The sequence below is a fragment of the Armigeres subalbatus genome, chromosome 2 (assembly GCF_024139115.2).
Source record: "Armigeres subalbatus isolate Guangzhou_Male chromosome 2, GZ_Asu_2, whole genome shotgun sequence".
NCBI classification, from domain to species: domain Eukaryota; kingdom Metazoa; phylum Arthropoda; class Insecta; order Diptera; family Culicidae; genus Armigeres; species Armigeres subalbatus.
The window spans coordinates 76251374-76272438 of NC_085140.1; the positions used below are offsets into that span (position 1 = coordinate 76251374).

Here is a 21065-nt window from a genome sequence, read left to right on the forward strand (position 1 = left end):
CAACATCCTAAAGAGTCCCGCACATAGGATACGTTTGCGTTGCGTTTGACACATTTCCCATGGGAAAACTGTCAAACGCAACGCAAACGTATGCTATGTGCGGGGCTCTTAAGAAAACCATATTAATCGTTGATCTGTTCTTTAACATAAGTTCTTTTATTAAATTAGCTCTTTATTTAAGAAAAAGAATTATTTCCTCCATGAAACATGTACATGTTTAATTAATTTTATTCTATAAAACAAAAAGGGATTGTGGTGACAGGTATCTCGTTGATATATGCGCCATATCATGTTGATCTGCTCTAGGTAGTATCTATGAAGTACATCCGCGTATGCCACACTATCTAAGTGGTAGTGCAACAGCATATGCATGCTGGACAGTGCAATTGAAGAGAACTTAGTCTTGTATACACCTTCGTGCTTAACACACGCGGATACCACAAATGGCGACGAGGAGAAAAAACACAAAAATTTCGTCTGTTCGCACGTTTTTTTGCTGGATAGAAGCATCATTGTCATAATATTGTTTAATATCGAAACAATTTTAAGAAATTTCCTAAACTATTGTTTAGTTTGGTGGTTCATAGTGCTAGAAAACGCGTGATCCAAGATGTGCAGTGCTCGCTATGGCGTTGATCATGTCCGCACAAAAGAAAGTGAGAAAAAAAAATAGAATTGAAAAGAAAGCCTTTGCCGGCCGTGGTTCGTGGCTAATGGGCAGCAACAGGTGGAAGAGAAGTGCGGAAGAGTGCATTAATTTGTGTTTAGTGTTACCTATATCGATTGATGGTGACATTGAGACGGATAGGGATGTGATGAAGTGTTTAGTGTCTGATGCTCAAATACTTGAAAGCGCAATTACATGTGACTGTATTGTCTTTTCTTGTTCAGTGTTTACAGGATGATGTATTTAGCAGCCGCTGCCGTAAGTGTTGTATCATTTGTTCTGGAATCAAGTAAGTCACGAATAGAGTATGACGAAACTATAGCACAGATAAAACATTAATATATATCGAGAAAGGTCGAGCTCATGATTATTAATTATTTTATGTAGTTTAGATGTGGCTTAGTTGACGTGTTTATTTTGCAGTTCTGCGCTGCAATATGCACGGATTATAGACGTAGAATTTGATTCACAATTTTCTAGAGCTCATCATTATGAAGTATATTTGATACCGTTGCTTTTGATCTCGAATAGAAAAGCGTCATAAGTAGTCGGCGAATGTAAAAATAGTTACACTTTTCTAATGATAGATGTTTGCTCTCATTTGCGCCTGTTGGGTCAGGCTGGGACCATAACAAGTAATTATATAAGCATGGAAGATGATGGTTGTAGCCATGCATGATGTGACATTAACGGGTCGTTTTTGAGAGCATCTCCCAATAATGATTGGATGAAAGTATGTCGACAGAAACATATGTGTTGGCATAATTTCCATTCCAATTGAATATTCGCCTTTTTTTTGTTTATATAATATCTAAGGTTTCATCATTTTTGTTGAAGATAAATGAAACGTAATGTTATTTCTACTCTGCATAGATATGAACGACATGTATATACTTCCATTGTTGCTTGTTTTGGCGTTTTGTAGAAACAAATCAAGTATTTTGTAAACAGGCCACTAATAATTATATCACTAAACATTGCGTGCATGGTTAAACTTCTTCTGGGTTAAACGATTTGAAGTTTCAAAAAGTAAAACGTTATGTACAAATCACGGAAAACACTCTCATATTCTTCAGCATAGAAAGGTGGTTCTAAACATTTATTTCAAATGATTCATTCGAATTCAAGGAAATTAAAATACACGGTTGATATTTATTTCTACGTTTCAATAAAAATTTGGAAACTAAAATAAAACGAATATTTTTAGTGATGAGAATAATTATTGTTATAGCCATCGTCATTTCTCAGAAATCAGTCGTTGTGATAATAGTGAAATTAATTTACGTTTTAACTAACGGCGTGGTCAATAATCGAATAAATATAACTGTGTCGGAAATGGTAATCTTCATCGTATGTAGCTGTGTTACAACATGTGGAACGTTGAAAATTTAAAACAAATGATAGTGTTACGCTAATTTATTCATCAGTTAATAAATGTGATTAGATTGTGAAGTGAGTTGATTCAATGATAAGTGTGAAGTTAGATGCAAAACTGGTTTGTTAGATTGTGATTGCTGTGGAAGATAACTCAGGGAAGTACTTATAAAAAAAATATTGTGGTACAATTGATTTCACGTGTTGGTTTAAATTATAATAAATTTATTTATTGTGTGAAATCTACTGAAAGAAACTGAGAGTGCTGTGATTAAATTCACTGAGAGCGCAAAGGCGCTGTGATTAAATTCACTGGGAGTGCAAGATGCACTGTGATTAAATTCACTGAGAGCGCAAAGGCGCTGTGATTAAATTCACTGAAAGCGCAAAGGCGCTGTGATTAAATTCACTGAGAGCGCAAAGGCGCTGTGATTAAATTCACTGGGAGTGCAAGATGCACTGTGATTAAATTCACTGAGAACGCAAAGGAGCTGTGATTAAATTCACTTAGAGTGCAAGATGCACTGTGATTAAATTCACTGAGAGCGAAAAAGCGCTGTGATTAAATTCACTGAGAGCGCAAGAGCTTTGATTAAATTCACCAAAAAATGCAAGACGCACTGTGATTAAGTTCACTAAGAACGCAAAGGCGCTGTGAATAAAGTCACTGAGAGGTCATTGCCATTAAACCGAGGGCTGAAATTCAGTATATAAAATGTGAATGATGTAGTTGTAGTCCATGAAAAAAAGGTATACGCTAAAAATGAAAAATGTGCACAGTAGAGGCTTTGTAATAAAAAATGGAGGCAATATGCGTTCATTAAGAAAGTTAGTAATGCATGTACTTAAGTTCGACATTAGCGAAATAGCAAATCTTTGTAGGGAGTACAGTTTTTGAGTATATTAAAGTGATCTATTATTTGGCTGATTGAAATATAATAGATTTTATAATCGTGGCTACCTCAATTCTTGAAGAGCTTTGGGAATGGAACGATTATATGATACACCGTGCTAAAGAGTGCGTGACCAGAACATGATTGTTGTTATGTCGTCACCTAGATCAAGTCAAAATCTTTAATTGCGAAATACATGTTTCGATTTTGTTTGATTATGTCTCCTTATGTTAAAGGTCGAGAAACTCAAATCACGAATTCCACAGCTTTAGTAGACCTTCGAATACGTTGAAGATTTGTCCACTAATACTCCAACTAGTCTTTAGGGGGGTACTGGGATCTGTTGAGGTTCTTTTTATACTAACACGGTCAACTAAGTGTGCTTATAGGTCAACTCCCGTAGCACATATATGCTACTGTGGTGGGCCCCACTGCTTACAATGGTAACCCATGGATCATATACGACAACGGTGAACGGGTGAAGGTAAAACTTAATTATCGCAACACCGCACTGCAGCTGTTGTTGCAGTCAATCACAGAAATGATGAGTGACGTCTGAAGAAGAAGTTCGGGTTGACTTAAAATACTAGCGTATATTAATGGTAGCATGTTCTTATGGCATCGAACGCATACAATATTTATCATAGATTGCTGAATCTTTCGACGAATCTAATCTGTTGAGCCTGTTGTATGAAGCTTAGAACATAGTAATATTGTACTGGTACTACGACAGCATACCAAGTACTATCGAGTGGAATGCGAGAATTCATCTGTAGGTTTACTATTGATATTAGCTAGTCTAGTAGGTATTAATATCTTTTATAAACTATTTCTCAGTCGTAGAAACATTGTTACATCTACCTTTACCATGTTCATGTGAACAGCATATGTGCTATCTTAGGATATTCAAGATATTGTTACCAATCATCAGTTTATATTCACCAAAACTTAAACAGTTAGAATAAGATAAATATAAACAGCATATAAGTTATAGAGTATTAGGCACTATATGCTTCTACAAACTTAGGAATTGCCCGAATAGAAAATACAATAGTATTACATTAAAATATCATAAAATTACAATACATTTTATTGATGAACATTCATTTCTATTGTTCTTCTATTGTACCAATTAAATTGCCTTATTGTTGTTCCAATAAACGTACAATAAAATCTATTGACAGAGAAATGTTGACAATAGAATTACAATAAATTCTATTGTAATGGCAAAAATTTTATTCGAGAAATAAACGATTTTTTTATTGTTACGGTTACTAACAACCCCTATTTTCTATTGTAAAACTTCCATTTACAATAGGATTTATGGTGGAAAACAATATTCTCAATTGTTATTATATTGTGAGCAGCAATAGAGTTTATTGTAATTACAATTACATTTATCGTATTGTTACAATAATTTCTATTGTAATTCTATTGGACTTTTTTATTCGGGTGAGTTTGCTACTGTGTATTAGACAATTAATATTCTAGAATACTTGCTCACACATATTATCTGCGGTCAGAATTGTAATATATATATTATAAAAAAATAAATATATATTCAAATACAGCATAAAGACATAAATACCGTACTAAGATGACTAGTTCCAAAACGCTGGTTAGACCGGTGGTTATCTACGGACACGGAACCTGGACGATGCTCATAGAGTATCGAGGAGAATTTGGAGTTTTCGAAAGAACAGTGCTTGAGAAGGGCGAATATGTAATACGAGTTCGGAGACGAGCCAGCCTAGGGCTGAAAGTCTTCTTAATAAAGATATTAAAAAAAAATACGAGTTGCATCAAAGTTGGGAGAACCAGCCATCGTTCACACCGCGATGGTTGGAGGACTGCGGTAGCCATAGCCAGAATGTCGGAATGTCACCAGGTAAAAATGGTTCTCGACAGCGATCTGATGGACACAAAAAGTTTGCGAACCCTCGGAAGACTGCGTGGCTGACGACATACAGTATATAGCCATGGACCGTGCTGAATTGAGGCGACTAAAACCACCATGGAATATATCCATGTTGAGGAATGGCTTGGATATACAATAAACTAATTGTAATGCGTTGGATATACATTATCAGACAAATGTAGCTCCCAATTGAAGATAAACATCAAAGAAAGGTATGTTGACCATACCTCAAAGGATATTTGGCATTAAAGCGGAGTAGAATGATTAAAATAATTTATTAATCAATTTAAGTTGCTATATAAATATTAAACGAAACTGATTATTTTCAGTTTGATCATCGAAACACCTGCGTCGAATCCTTTTAGTCGATATACCACATATTTCTGGATACATCAATCTGTTTGGAAATGGTGGAGGTGTTATCATGTATTTGAATTTGACTTGATTGTAATTTACCAATAAGTAAGCTACGCTTGAAATGTAAAGTTTGAAGGTTCTAAGGAAACACTATATCGATACTCTCGAGTATTTATCCTTATTATGGATTGTTTACGTGACTCAAACTAATGACGTACAAGTTGCTGAACATTTAGTGTGTTATGAATGCTTTATTATATTTTAGTGCTATTTGTTAATATATAATTTATAGAAAGGGGGATGTGGTGACAGGTATCTCGTTGATATATGCGCCATATCATGTTGATCTGCTCTAGGTAGTATCTATGAAGTACATCCGCGTATGCCACACTATCTAAGTGGTAGTGCAACAGCATATGCATGCTGGACAGTGCAATTGAAGAGAACTTAGTCTTGTATACACCTTCGTGCTTAACACACGCGGATACCACAGGGATAATTTTCTGTCATGTTAAATAACGTGTAGTTTGTCGTGTATTTGTTTATGTGGTCGATTCCCACCAGAATCATTCGATAAATTTCAAAAAAATGTTGCGTGAATGAATAATTCCAATTTCACTCTCTGCTTTACAAATGGAAGAGTATGCTTTAAATTCCAATTTCCCAGCATTTAACGTGAAATAAGCTATTTTTTAAATAGATGAGCCCGCTAATGTTTTGAACAGTAATTTCACTCTCAAGACTCAACAATGAAACAATGACAAAAATGTCAACTGTGACTTTGACAATTGAATCGGGTGTCAGTCTCACGTCGCGTGTCGCACACGCGCGTTCCGATTTGGTGGGCGCGCTACAATATAGTTTTTACTATTTATAGATAGTAGAATATTCCACTATCTACACGGGTAGATCAAACAACCCAAATTTTGAGTTGTTTTCGATCTGGCATCTCTTTTTTTCCATCCTTTGATGTCAAAAACAGAGAAAGAAAACCACCCAACGATAGCAGTTCGATGGGGGAAGCCAACGCTAGGTTAGAGGGGTTGAACTCAAATTTAGGTTGTTTAAACCTATTTGAACTTAACATTAGGTGGAAACAACTTAATATTTAGGTACTTTTTCACACGGGATCAAACGGAAACTACTCAAATCCGAGTTCGGCAATCCAACTCAAAATTGGCTTCCCCCACCAACGGTCCAAATTAAGGGTCTGTCTCAATTGGATAATTAAACTGGAATTAAACTTAAAAGTGACATTTCAATAATTATCAAATAACCCTGCTCGCAGAGCAAGATTACTTTTGACAGATATCGAATCATTTTCCATCGATGTCCTGTTGGAATTGCTGGGTAGCACCAGCCATTCTTATAACGGGGTGATTTCTTAATTTTCGAACTGTCACTTTTAAGTTTAATTCTCCAAATGAGACAGACCCTAAGTGAAATGAACTTAATTTTGAGTTGTTTGAACTTCATTTTGGGTTGTTTGATCTAACCGTGTATAGTTTTTACCATGCAAATCCATGGATTTTTTTCAGTGATGAAAGAGATGCCAGATTGAAAACAACTCAAAATTTGGGTTGTTTGATCTACCCGTGTATTTGCTGCGCTCGGCTGAGACCTCGGCAAAAAGGGTTATCATCTGTGATGTTTAGGTTTACACCCAATTTTTTTTTATTTTGACTTTACGTGACGTCATTAGAACTTTCGGGATTTTCGGATCAGGTCGGATAGCAAATAAAAGTGCATAATTGGCATAATTTATTAATTTTTTACCACGACCAGAGTAAGTTGCAACAAAAATAACTAGTCTGTCTAAATTTAGCCTTATATGTGTATATTATATATATTATAATAGACTCTGCTTTTATTGATCTACCTATACCTAACTACTGTCGACAATTTTCTTCCTGTGACCGTCTCCTGTGCATAGAACCATTAATATTGTTCACATCGCAATTGGACCGAAAAAAAAAATACAGAATGTTAGACGAGGAATCGTTCACTATCCTGGGATCGTCGCCGACGCCTTCCATGGAACAGTATTTGGCTGGCGATGGCACCAACGAAAAGTCACTGGATGGCCAAATAATGGTCACCTCCATCAAAGGTCAGCCCATTTCAAACACCTTCAGTCTGATTCACGCGGATGAGTCACTGCAGCCGGCAAAAGTGGCAACTTCCTCGGTAAGTTTTACTTAATGTTAAACAATAATATTAAATATTAAATAAATTATTTAGAGTCGTACATATTCGGCATGGCGATTAAAGGTTGCATGAAGAAGAAGAAGTCGAAGGATGATATTAAACAAAATAAACGGGTAAGAATTTTTTAAAAACTCTTCTCAAAAATTCTAGAAGCTATTTAATTGAAAACGGAAAACAGTACGGGGTTGGACTTTTCTTATACTGTGTATCGATGTGCACATCGACTTTGATATACAGTGTGACTCGAAATAAAATTTGAAATCGAAAAATTGCGTTTATTACGCAGAGGAAGGAAAGTCCAACCCCGTACTCCTAACCGTTTTTAGGTAAATAGCTCCAAGAATTTTTGAGAAGAGTTTAAAAAACTTCCCGTATGCTCTCCAGTGCATTTTTTTTTCAAATATCATCCTTCGAATACGTTTAATGTAAATGATTTTACTGGTTATTTACGTTGCTCTTTTAAGGATTAAAACAATTCTTTAAAAAATCTAGTACCTAGTAAACAGTACCAACAGTGGAGGTATTAGTAGATCCACAAAAGAAATTATTTTTTTAAAATTGATAATTATGCATGGGAAAGCTTTAATATCTTAGTCAATAGATAAACTAATAAATTTGCTAACAAAAATGAGATAGACGTCATTTAATATCAACAATTACCAAAAATATTGCTCGCACCACTGTTCCTTTAGTGGTGGTAAAAATTAATTTTGGTTCCCATAGTGGTGCTATCCATTGGTTTCTTAAGAGACTCGTCACTATTGGTGCAGTTGCACCACTATACGTGCAAGGGAGTCAATTTTGTTAAGGAAAATCATTGTTTTCAATAGTTTTTCAAGCGAAATCTCAGGATAAGTTGCATTTAACAGGATATTTAAAGCACGACGCATCAACTGAAACCATCGTAAAGTGTATAAATATGATAAATCTCATTAAAACTCCACCACCTCCACTATTGGTGCTACCTCCACTAAGGGTACGGTTACCCTAATTTAATTAAAAAACGTTTAAATTTTTTGTGGATGTTTCGTTTTATATTAGTATTAAAGTATTAAAAATTTTCAACCCCGTACTGATAATTGTTTTTAATAAAATTACGTCTAGATTTTTTAAGAAGTACTTTAAAATTTTCGTCATTTCCTTCTTTTTCTTGCAATGCCAAATCGCCCATAGCTTAGACCTAGGACAGGATGTGACAATTCAATTGAGACTGCCTTGTTGTTTTTTAGTCGGTTGCTCTGACGAGGTGGTATGCAGTGCAGCCAAATCAATTTGGTACAAAATCTTGCAAACATCACGTATAAAAACTTGACGTTTTACTTTCCGTTCCATCCATTATTTATGTAAGGGAAGTGAAAGACTAACAGAGAGATGTTTTCGCTAATTAAAAAAAGAGTTTTAGATCTAAAATGACAGAAAAGTTGATTATAATGCATACAACCAACAGTTTTAAATCTATACAACCATTGAGAATAATTTATATGCTCAATATAAATTAGTTTTGTGTCGAAAAACTCGAACTCAAACATTCACGTAAATTCCTAATATCAATTTTACAAACCAGCAACACGGCCAAACTAACAACATGCTGCCCTACAAAAAACGCGTCGCCGCCAATCGAAGTAATCGATTGTCATTTCCAACCAATCAGCAACCGGTACGATTGTGACAGAAAATCGATACGATTTTTAATGACTAATTGACGCATCCTATCCTAGGCTTAGACTAGCGTGCTGAAGTAAAAAAGTAACCAAATATTTGTAGAAAAGTAGGCGCTTGTTGAACTAAGTAACCATAATAATTAAGGAAAGTTTGACATAATAAAGAATTTTTCATTCTGTTCTCAACACCCAAACGAACAAGTTGATTCTTATGCTTGATCGACCTACGGCTAATTACAATAGGTTATGGGCCATTTTTAATAGAAGATTCAAGATTCATTTTGTCTTTTTTCAAAACTTTCTAAATGGATGGAAGCAAATTTTGCGTTGAGAAGCTACGAAGTGGAGGCTACGAAAGTTGGAGATTCAAGGTCGAGATGCTACTAATCCGTGAGAATCTGTGGAAGTATGTCAATGAGGCCGCCCCCGAACCTCTGACGGATCCATGGAAGGAAGGAGATGCAAGAACTCGTGCCACGATTGCTCTACTTGTCGACGATAGCCAACACCCTCTCATCAGAAATTGCAAGACATCAAGCGAAACGTGGAAAGCACTTGAAGCCCACCACCAGAAGACCACAATGTGCACCAGAGTCTCTGTACTGAAGAAACTATGCAAGGCGGAGTATAGGGATGATGGCGATATGGAAGGTCACATATTTAGAATGGATGAGTTGTTCGCAAGTCTGTCAAACGCTGGACAAGAGTTGGAACCAAGTCTCAAAGTTGCGATGGTGCTGAAGAGCATGCCGGACTCTTTCGATACTCTCACTACAGCACTCGAAAGCCGATCCGATCAAGAACTAACTATGGATTTGGTTAAAAGAAAGCTGCTTGATGAAGCTCAGAAGCGAGCTGAAAAATCTCATCATGGAGAAACCATTTTACGGGCAGGTGGGGATAGAGGAAAAGGAAGCATTATTTGTCATAACTGCAACAAACCAGGGCATATGAAGCGCGAATGTCCCTTACTGAAGTCCGGAAATTATCCCAATCATCCGCAAAATGGAAAGAAGTCAAAAACTACATCCAAGGGCAAAAGTGCAAGAATCGGCAAAGATACGTCGTTCGCTTTTATGGCCGGCGGAGATAAAAACTTTTCCAAGGCATGGATCGTTGATTCAGGAGCGACATCGCATATGTGTGCCGACCGTACATTTTTTGATAAACTGGAGAACAGTTCGGGAGTATCCATCACTTTGGCCGACGGTAACGAGACGTACGTGAAGGGTATCGGTTCCGGTAAACTGTTATGCTGTAATGATCAAGGCAAAGAAAATGAAATTGAATTGTCCGATGTATACTACGTTCCTGAATTGAGTCAAACCTGATATCAGTAAGCAGATTAATTGACAAAGGAGCAGAAGTCTATTTTACGAAGTTCAGTGGGTGTCTTATCAAGAGCAGGGGAAGCGTTGCAGCCGTCGCACGTAAAGCCGGTGGACTGTTCTACCTGGAATTAGCAAAGCAACAAGGAATGCAAGCAGTTGAACATCCACATGATTGTATCCATATGTGGCACCGGAAGCTAGGGCATCGTGACCCCGAAGCAATTAGGCAAGTAGTAAGTGAAGATTTAGCTACGGGCATGGCCATTCGCAAATGTGACGTTCAGCAACCTTGCGAATGTTGTATTCGACGTAAACTACCACGATTACCGTTTTCGAAATAAGCAACAAGAATATCATCAAAGATACTGGATCTCGTTCATACAGATATCTAAGGACCAATGAATACATCACCGTCACCTGGAGGTTCAAGATACTTTCTAACAATGATCGATGATTACAGACGATACACCTTTGTATATTTTCTCAAGCGTAAATCAGAAGCCATTGACAAAATCGAAGAGTATGTGAGCATGGTACACAATCGTTTTGGGAAAAACCCAGTTATCATTCGTTCAGACCAAGGCGGAGAATATAAAGCGAAACGTTTGGGCCAGTTCTACAAAGTAAATGGAATCGTTCCACAATACACCGCAAGTTACACTCCACAGCAAAATGGAGTTGCCGAACGAAAGAACCGTACTGTCGTCGAAATGGCACGCTGTATGATCCTTGATGCGAAGATGGATTTTCGATTTTGGGCCGAAGCAGTAAATACAGCGGTACATTTGCAAAACATCTTGCCATCACGTTCAGTAAACAAGACTCCATACGAGCTATGGTTCAACAAGAAACCAGACTATGGAAATCTACAAAGGTTCGGATGTCCGGCGTTTGTCCACGTGCCCAAAGTGAAGCGGACTAAGCTTGAACCAAAGGCTATCAAGCTAACATTTGTCGGATATTCTGATTATCACAAGGCTTTCCGTTTTATCGACCAAGCTACGAATGACATAGTGATTAGTAGAGATGCGCGGTTCGTTGAAAATGCAGAAGCAGATAATCATAAAAGTAAACCATTCCCAACAGTCATAGAGTATCAGTCGAATATTTATCATGACACGCCAGAAGAAAATGAGCCGAATCCAGATAATGAGGATGTCGATCATACTTTTGAGGAGGAGGAATTTTCAACGTCTTCCGATTCAAGTTTGTATGATTCAACCTGTGAAATAGAAGATGATGTAAACGAAATTGAAATAGTAACGCCACGAAGATCAAGCCGCAGCACAAGAGGAACATTGCCTCAGCGTTTTCGTGAGACAACGGGCATGGTGCGGAAAATTGATCCAGAGCCAAGAACGTACAAGGAAGCGATTGAAAGCCCAGAAGCAGAACTGTGGGTGGCAGCAATGAACGATGAAATGAAATCCCTGACTGAAAACCAAACTTGGACCCTGACGAACTTACCCGAAAATCGTAAAGTCGTAGGCTGTAAATGGATTTTCAAGCGCAAACTCGACGAGGATGGGAACATCGTACGGTACAAGGCCCGTTTAGTGGCTCAAGGTTTTTCTCAAATGTACGGGACAGATTTCGACGAAGTGTTCGCTCCAGTAGTTCGCCAAGTAACTTTCAGAACTTTGCTGACAGTTGCAGGCCGGAGGAACATGTTGGTGAAACACGCTGATGTGAAAACTGCGTATCTACATGGAGAAATGGAAGAAGCAGTTTACATGAAACAACCGCCTGGATATACATCAGCACATTCTAATGCCGTATGTTTGCTCCATAAAGGTCTGTATGGACTTAGACAAGCCGGATGTATTTGGAACAAAAAGATTGATAGTGTTCTCAAGAAGATGAATTTCGTACAGTCCACTAACGATCCATGTCTTTATATGCGAAGCAGCAGTAAAGGAAACATATATCTCGTGATTTATGTGGATGACATCGTTATTGCGTGTTACAACGAAGAGGAGTACGAGAACATCATGAAAGACTTGAATATGCATTTCACCGTTACTTCTTTGGGCAACATCAAGCATTTTCTTGGCATTCAAGTACAGTACGATGGTAAGTCGTTTTCGCTTAATCAAAAGTCGTATATTCAGAAGCTGTTACTAATGTTTGGAATGCAACAAGCCAAAACATCGAAGTATCCCCTAGATCTAGGCCGCCTAAAATAGAAGGAGGAGAAAGGAACATTATTAAACAATCATCGATAAGCCAGTTTAATAGGAAGTCTGTTATACGTGGCTGTAAATACTCGACCAGACATAGCAGTATCTGTATCAATTTTGGGACGCTCAGTTAGTGCACCATCACAAGCTGATTGGACAGAAGCCAAACGTGTTCTTCGTTACCTGAAGTCAACTTTGGATCTCAATCTGGTATTGAAATCAGAACAATCCTGTTTAGAAGTTTATGTCGATGCAGATTGGGCAAGCGATGCAGTTAACCGAAAATCAAATTCTGGATACGTTTTCCTGTTCGGTGGTGGGCCTATATGTTGGGCATCACGTAAGCAAACCTGCATTGCACTAAGTAGTACTGAAGCTGAATTCGTAGCGCTAGCTGAATGTTGTCAAGAATTTAAATGGATCGTACGATTGCTTCAAGATTTTTCCGTAGATGTGCAAACCCCAGTTATGATACATGAAGATAATCAATCATGCATTAAGCAGTTGGAATCAGCGAAGATTAACAATCGTTCGAAACATGTGGACACAAAATACCATTTTGTCCGTAAGTTATATGAAGATGAAACAATCGATGTTTGCTACTGTCCAACTAATGAAATGATAGCAGACATGCTTACGAAACCATTAACAACGCAGAAGCTAGAAAAATTTCGAGACGCAATAGGAGTTCAGCAATCGAGGAGGAGTGTAGAAAAGTAGGCGCTTGTTGAACTAAGTAACCATAATAATTAAGGAAAGTTTGACATAATAAAGAATTTTTCATTCTGTTCTCAACACCCAAACGAACAAGTTGATTCTTATGCTTGATCGACCTACGGCTAATTACAATAATATTCACAGCTAGTATATCCATTCGCGAAAAAAGAGTATGAACAAAGAGAGTCTCTTTTTTGCACATACGACCTAATTCTTAAAGAAATCTATACTTATTTATGAATTAATTTTTTTCCAAAGCTCGGACGTGTAGACGCCAAACAGCCGGTATCGATTAAATCGTCGCAGGGAGAATCGACACCGGTTGCTAGTTTAAACGGAACGAACCCCCTGGCGGTGAGTGTTATTATGGGTGAGACCAAATCCAGCCTGTTCCATACCTTCCCTAGCCTGATGAATTCGTCAATGCCAATCGATGAGATTCAAGTGCTTCAGCACATGATGGACGAACATGGTCAAATGAAGGAGAGCCTCCAGAAGGCTAACGTAGCCATGAGAAAGAACTTCACCAACATACAAAAATGGCAGGACGAAGTCAAGGCAAAATATGCCGATCAGGTTCGAACGATCGATGAACAGTGTGCCACAATTGGTAGATTGGAAACGGAAAATGAAATGCTGAAGCAAGTTGTGGCCGCAGCTGAAAGTCGTGCAGCCGAGCAGGATAAGCAAGCCACTAAACAGTACATGGCTCTTAAACAAGCGATGGACGAAGCGCAGAAGCAGATTCAAGCTGAACGGGCATCCGCCCTTGCCGAGATAGATGAACTGCAAAAAGTTGTGTCGGAAAAGGAGGCTATCTTGAAGAATATGAGTCGGGAAATCGAACGCCTTGAATTGGAAAAGCAGGAATTCGTTGTCGTTAAGCCGAACAAACCGGAACCGATAGACGGGGTGCAGTTCATGGCCACAGAGGAGCACAACAGACAGATGAAGGTACTACAGCGTGAGATGTCCGTTGTTGTGGCCAAGAATATGGAATTTGAAGACATGGTAAGCATCTTGATTTGTACAATATTGTTTAAATATTTCCTAGGGTGCACATTTCTCCAGTAAACTGCAATCATTTTTCATGTCATTTCTTATAATTTTGTGTATCGCTAGAATTTAATCAAATTCACTAAACCATGCGAATGTTATTGAGAAATTAGAATAAGATCACCATAGCTACAGAGTTCTGAGCTGATATTCAACGTTAGGATTCTTTTTGCACGAAAACACGGTGAAACTAGGGGTCGGTTAGGTAGCTCATGTTACATATAACAAACTAATGTACACAAATTCACAAACTGTAAACCACAATTTATCTGACAAATGAAATTTATTGTACACTGGGGTCGCTTTTTACGCAGGTCGCTGTTTAAGCGACTTTTTTACGCGGTTTTTAGGATTCAAGCGGATTTTGAAAAAAATCCTTTTATTTAAAAAAAAACTCTTAAAATCACGTGAAAATCGTAAAAAGTAAATTTTGGATCGATTTTTGCAAACGTCGGTTTTTACGCGGATTTCGTATTTTTCAAGGGAAAGCACCTAGAGTATTCAGTTCCGAAAGTCATTTGGCCACATCCGTTGGGTCGAATGAGAAGTAATATGTGAGATGTAAGAAGTGAGAAGCAAGAAGGGAGAACTACGAAATGTGAAGTGAGAAGTGAGAAAAAATATGTGAGATGTGAGAAGGGATGAGTGCGAAATTAGAAGTAATATGTGAGATGTAAGATTTGAGAAGCAAGAATAGAGAAATGAGGAGTGTGAAGTGAGAAGCGGGGAGAAGGGAGAAATGAGAAGTGACAAGTGAGAGGCTAGAAGCGAATAGGGAGAAATGAGTAATGAAATAGAGATGTGAGATGTAAGTCGAGATGCGGGAAGTGAGAAGTGTGAAGCGATAAGTGAGAAATGAGATTGAGAAGTGAGAAGTAACAAATGAGAAATTTGATACGATAAGTGAGATTTAAGATGTGAGGAGTGAGAAGCGAGAAGAGAGAAGTAAGAAGTACGAAGTGAAAAATGAGAAGTGTGAAGTAAGTAGTGTAAAGTGAGAAGGGAGGAGTAAAAAGTGAATAGTGAGAAATGAGAACTGAGAAGTGAGAAACGATGTTACGGTTGGTTTTATGTTGTTCGAATAGTTGTAAATATTCGATCGAGTCTGTATCATTTGTGCTATTTGGTGTATGTTTTATTTGCCGATCGATGTCACATCGATAACATCCGAGAAATGGCGCCCATCCACCAGAACATGGTCTATCAGGTTGCAAGTTTCACCATTTGGGTGTCTCCAGGTGTGCTTTCGGATGTTCTTTCGTGCACAGTAGGTGCTACTGATGGCCATCCCTCTGGCAGCAGCTTCATCTGCTTACCCATCACTACGAAACCAACTCCATGCTCTGCTTTTTCACCGCCGCTGTGATAGATGTTATACTTGAATGCAGTTTTGGTCGTGGGGTCCACGGCTCGGAATTCACGTTCTCCGGATCTGGGCCATCGGACTTCTTGAATAGCGGCCACGTTCACTCCAATCTTCTGCAGTTCGCGAGCCAGAAGGCTCACTCATCCAGGTTCATTTAGGGTCCTGACATTCCAGGTACCGAGTTTCCAATCATAGTCCTTATTTCGTTGCCGGGTCGGTTGCCAAAAATAACGTTCTCTTTTTCTTCTATCTCCATTTTTCGTGGTATTTGGGAGGCTTCAGTAAGCTACCTTACCGGGGTCGCGTTACCTACATCGTGATGATGGGGCTGCCACCTTAGGTATAGCTGACGCGATACAGCATTTCGTTAATCAGCTGCTGGCTACCAGGCAGACCCTGTTTGAGCCGCACCTCCTGGTGAACAGACGCTCGAGGCGTACCTTCTCACTCTAGCTAATATCAAAAGGACAACAGTGCCTAGGCTACACTACCAGCTAAGTACACAACCCTTAGCTGGCGGTCTTTTGTCATCGGACGACCCGTGGAAGCGTGAGTTAGGGACTTGTAGGAGAAATTCAATACAAGATGTTATTCAATGTAAGATGTGAGAAGTGAGATATGAGAAGTGATGAATGAGAAATAAAATGCAACATGTGCGATGTGAGAAGTGAGAAGCAAAAAGAGAGAAGTTAGATGGGAGAAGTGGGGTGTGTGATGTGAGAAGTGCGAAACAAAGAGTTGAGAAGTGAAAAGTGAGAAGCGCGAAGTGAATAGTGAGAAGTTAGACGAAGTGAAAAATGAGATAAAGATGCGAGAAGTGAGAAGGGAAAAGTGTACCACGCGAATTTGACGTCGCACATTCCATTGCTTGGATTGCAATCGTGACGTAATGCTCGTTTGGCTACACACTTTGCTATTTGGGTACAATATTTAGGCCACAACCCGGGATGCGGGTGGTCGTCGAGCAACTCGATAACATTATCGAGTTCGCAAGCGGAAGGCAGAATATCAGTAAGCAACTGAAACAGAACCTGCTGGTGCACCGCCATGATGTTCGAGTCGTAAGACAAGAACAGAACGCTTCCTTCCTTGGAAGAGTGCCTTTGTCCCAAGAGGCGATTGATGTAGCCCTGACGGCCAACGAGGAAAAGACCGAAAACGGCTCAGGCACCAAACCGGCGAAGGTGCTCAGAGCAAAACCAAACAGTAGGCGACCATAAAGGCTAAAAGTCTTCTTGACGGAGTAGATCAGGGTGTAGTGGGGCCAGAAGGGCGTTGACCCGAGAAGACAACTTCTCGGCCCAAAAAGCGAAAGGCACCAACCAGACGCAAGTCGCCGGGCCGCTAGAGGGTAGCAGCCGGCCGATGCCATCGGCACAAGGGACCGATAATTCCTGGCAGCTGGTCAGTAGGTCAAAGCGGAAGTCAACCCGCAAAGAAAGTTAAGGACAGAGTAGAAGTTGGTGAAAACTGGATAAGTACGCCGACGTCGATGCGGGAGAAGGGAGAAGAAAAAAAATAAAAAATAAAGAATAAACAATAAAGAATAAAGAATAAAGAATAAAGAATAAAGAATGAAGAATAAAGAATAAAGAATAAAGAATAAAGAATAAGAAAAAAGATGAAAGATGTAAGAAAGAACATAGAAGGAAAAAGTAAAATAAAGATGAAAGAAGGAATATTGATGTAGTAAAAAGAAACAAGGAAGATGGAAGGATAAATATGGAAGAATGAAGAGGGAAGAAAGAAGAAGGGACAGGAATGAAGAAAAACAGAAAAACAAAAGGTAAAAGAAAGAAGAAGGATAAAGGGAAAAGGAAGAAAAATGAAGGAAGAAGAAAACAGGCCGGAAGAAGAAAGAAAGATGAAGAAACAAGGGACAAGACAAAAGGAAGAAAAAAAGAAGATGAAAGGATTTGAAAAAAGGAAAAAAGGTTGAAAGAAGGAAGAATGTAGAATGGAGAAAGAATAGAGAAAAAGGAATAAGGAAAAAGGAAGAAAATAGAGGAAAGAAGACAGAAAGGAAGAAAAAACAAAGATATGAAAGAAGGAAGGAAGAACAAGGAAAAGGAAGAAGGAAGAAGAAAAGAAAAGAGAAAAAAAGAAGTAGGAAGAAAAAAGAAGGAACAAGGAAGGCAGAAGAAGGAAGAAGGGAATAGGAACAAGGAAGGAGGCATTAAGAAGGAAGAACTATGGAGGAAGAACTAAAATGAAAGAAGGTAAAACGAAGAAGGAAGAAAAGAAACAGGAAGAAGGAACTAGGCAGGGTTGAAAAAGCAAGAAGTAAAAAAGAAATAAACCCTGAATAATCCACCTAGCGGTGATGGTGCCTTTCTCGTGCATTACAAAAATAGTATTTTGGCCATTACTCTTGAGCCCATAGTCCGATCTGACCAATTTTCAATAGAAAACAATGGTAGAGTGTTCTGCGTCGAATGCAACTTGTTGCGAGTAAATCGGTCAAGGAAAAGTGCCTGAAAAATGAGGAAGAATAAGAAATGAAAAAGAAGAAGGAAGAAGAGAGAAGAATAAAGAATAAAAAATTAAAAAAAAAAAGAAAATACAAGAACCAAGAACAATTAAGTCTTGTTCGCTTCTATGTTACCGCCATCGGGAGTGACAATGGGTCTGGGGGTGAGAATGGGTCATCGCTCTCAACGGCAGTCTGGAGGTCGTAGAGCAAAATCGTTCAAAAAGGTCTCTTATATTTTAGTCTTCTTGCCCTCAGATACATTCAATGTATTCTAAGCATTCTAAGTAGTTGAAACAGTGACTTATTCTCACCCCCATTTGAACCATTGTCACCCCCCGACGACGGTACCTCAAAATTTTATGAACTGTGTAGACTAAAAAATAATAATTCCGAATAAAATTTGAAGACAACAAGAAGTCACAAGAAGGTGGCGTATCATTTTAGTTTGTGCCCCTTTTAACGTCAAATGTGAATTCTTTCTCACAAGTTTCCAGCCTTTTGTTATTTCAGCCTTATGGGAGATTTTTACTTTTCAGCCTTTCGTGTTCAGCCTTATGAGTTTTCAGCCTTATGTGATTCAGCCTTTCGTGGAAGACCCTTATTTACATGACTATTTCCACGCGCATCTCGAAATTTGTACTATGTAATGTACCACAAAAAGCACGCAATATATTTAAAACAGATTGACAGACCTTTGCTTACGTTTGTAGATCTAAAGGCCTTACTCCTGGATTTTTTGGATGGCCAAAATGTATGCTTTGTACACATTATATTCTATGTACCACAAGGAGTATGCACCATATTTGAAACAGGCCGATAGAACTTTGGTTACACGTAAAATAGCGGAAAACCCATTTTTTAATAAAAGTCGTTTTACGCGAATTTCGGGATTTACATGGAACGTATCCCCGCGTAAAAACCGACTCCAGTGTACTGCGAAAATCAAACAATTTCTCATCCATTCTAATTTGCTAATTCCATTCTAATTTACTAATAAATTTCATTAACTGCATTTCCACATTTTCGGCACAGAAAAAAGTTTACATTGATGAACTGAACTGCATGCGCGTTAATCTGACTGCTGCGGAGGAAGTGCACAAAAAAAATCACGTACAAATGGAACGCCAGGCAAGGGAAATGGAAACAAAAGACGTCACTCTAGCTGAGAACCTTCGCGAACTGAAGACCCTCGCTGAACAGGCTGATGTCCTTACGGCGCAGCTCGACATCTACAAAACCGACTTCGAAGCCGAACGAACAGCTCGAGCAGAATTGGCCAGCGAGAAGGATCGCATTCTGAGCGATCTGAAGCTGCTTCAAAAGCGTAACCAACAGTTGATCGAAGAAGTTCAAAAAGGGTAATGGCCAAGCGTAGATTTTAGTTTTTTTTAATTGGAGTCTAATGATGTATAATTCTTTATATAGACGAGCCGCTGAGGAGAAAGCAACGCGTGCTGCCAACGAATCGTTGGATAAACGTGAACCGTCACCACCGAGGGCTGGTACGAGTGTGGACGAAGCAGCAGGAGTAACTTCACAGGAGGAGCAAACCTTCAATAGACCGGCCTTGTATTGTCCCTTGTGTAGTAAAGCCTACAAAGATTTGTGTACCCTGCAAAACCATGTTGAGGATTGTGTAGGCGTCGTCTAATTTATTAATGGGTACCAAAGCGTCAAGTAGAGAATTTTAGTGTCATACAATCCGTCGATATTGGTGGAGATTCGTTGTTAGCGACCTGGAACTGGATAGGACTGTTGTGGATGTGTCTGTATGACTGACATAAGTTATAAAAGGAAACTCATTTGATTTTTAAATTCTAAATTCATATAACTGTATTACTTTAGAATAGGATATCCAGCAACTGATATATCCAATAATCGAAACAATTATTTCTTATTGTTAACCAAAAATTGAAATAAAAAAATGTTTAGCTGTGAATTAGTCTTGTTCATTTTATAATATTTATTCTTCATTAAAAAAAATGTTTCTGAAAAAACAAATCGGTAAAGGTAGAAGTGAAACATTTGGGCTTATTCTACGAGTGGAGTGACGTGAGATTGCTCGAATGACGTGCGAAGAGTCGTATAGGGTGGGTGTACCGGTAATAGTGAATGTACTGCAGTGGAATCGGTGCGGTTCAGCATAGGGATTGGCGGTCCTACAGATGAACTACCGGCGGTGGTGCAACACCCGAGTTTTATGAGCTTACTTTCGTTGGTATTTCGCACAAGCCAGCCGTAAAGCGACGCAAAAGGGATTAACGCAATTGCAACAAGCGGTGTGTGAAGTGAAAGAGGTGATATTTTTCGGTACCCAGAAGCGAGGAAAAAAGAGCAAAGGAAGTCCACGATTATTTCAAACGGCTTCGAGTAGACCATAGTTCCAAAAGCGAGTAAGAAGGTGACTATCCGTGTCTTATGATTTCAGCAAAAAGAAAAATAAGCAAACCTTGTCTGGTCGAGGTAAAAATTGAAGGAAAAACTTGTGTAATGGAGGTGGACAGTGGTTCGGCTGTGTCGGTAATTAATAGAACAGAGTTCCAAACAAAATTCAGTGGCATTGGATTGAGGAACAGTAACAGGAAATTGGTTGTGATCAACGGATCAAATTTAGAAATTTGTGGGAAATCTTTTGTAACAATAATGGGTCTAAATGGTATTTCGGCTAAATTAGAATTAATTGTTTTAAATGGAGACCAAAATTTAATTCTCTTATTGGAAGGGATTGGTTGAATGTATTCAACAATGGATGGAGACGATTTTTTTGCAATTATCTAATTCAGAAAACTTGGCTGTCAATAGAATAGAAAACAATCATGAGCAGATAATGCATGTCATAAAACAAAGTTATCGTGATATTTTCA

General features: G+C 38.6%; 1 protein-coding gene across 2 annotated transcripts in view; it reads left to right on the forward strand.

Annotated features, from left to right (window-relative positions):
- LOC134209212 (NF-kappa-B essential modulator-like) overlaps positions 1–20140 on the forward strand; it is a 43373-nt gene extending 23233 nt beyond the window's left edge. The window contains exons 1-5 of one of the 2 annotated variants that reach the window (XM_062685203.1): positions 6841–6995; positions 7143–7396; positions 13565–14317; positions 19234–19559; positions 19627–20140. In XM_062685203.1, coding sequence (XP_062541187.1) covers positions 7193–7396; positions 13565–14317; positions 19234–19559; positions 19627–19852 — 1509 coding nt within the window. In that variant the 5' untranslated portion in view covers positions 6841–6995; positions 7143–7192 and the 3' untranslated portion in view covers positions 19853–20140. Of the gene's footprint in view, positions 1–6840; positions 6996–7142; positions 7397–13564; positions 14318–19233; positions 19560–19626 lie in introns of those variants that run through there. The other variant, XM_062685202.1, reaches the window with a different exon arrangement.
- The last annotated feature ends 925 nt before the right edge of the window (positions 20141–21065 follow it).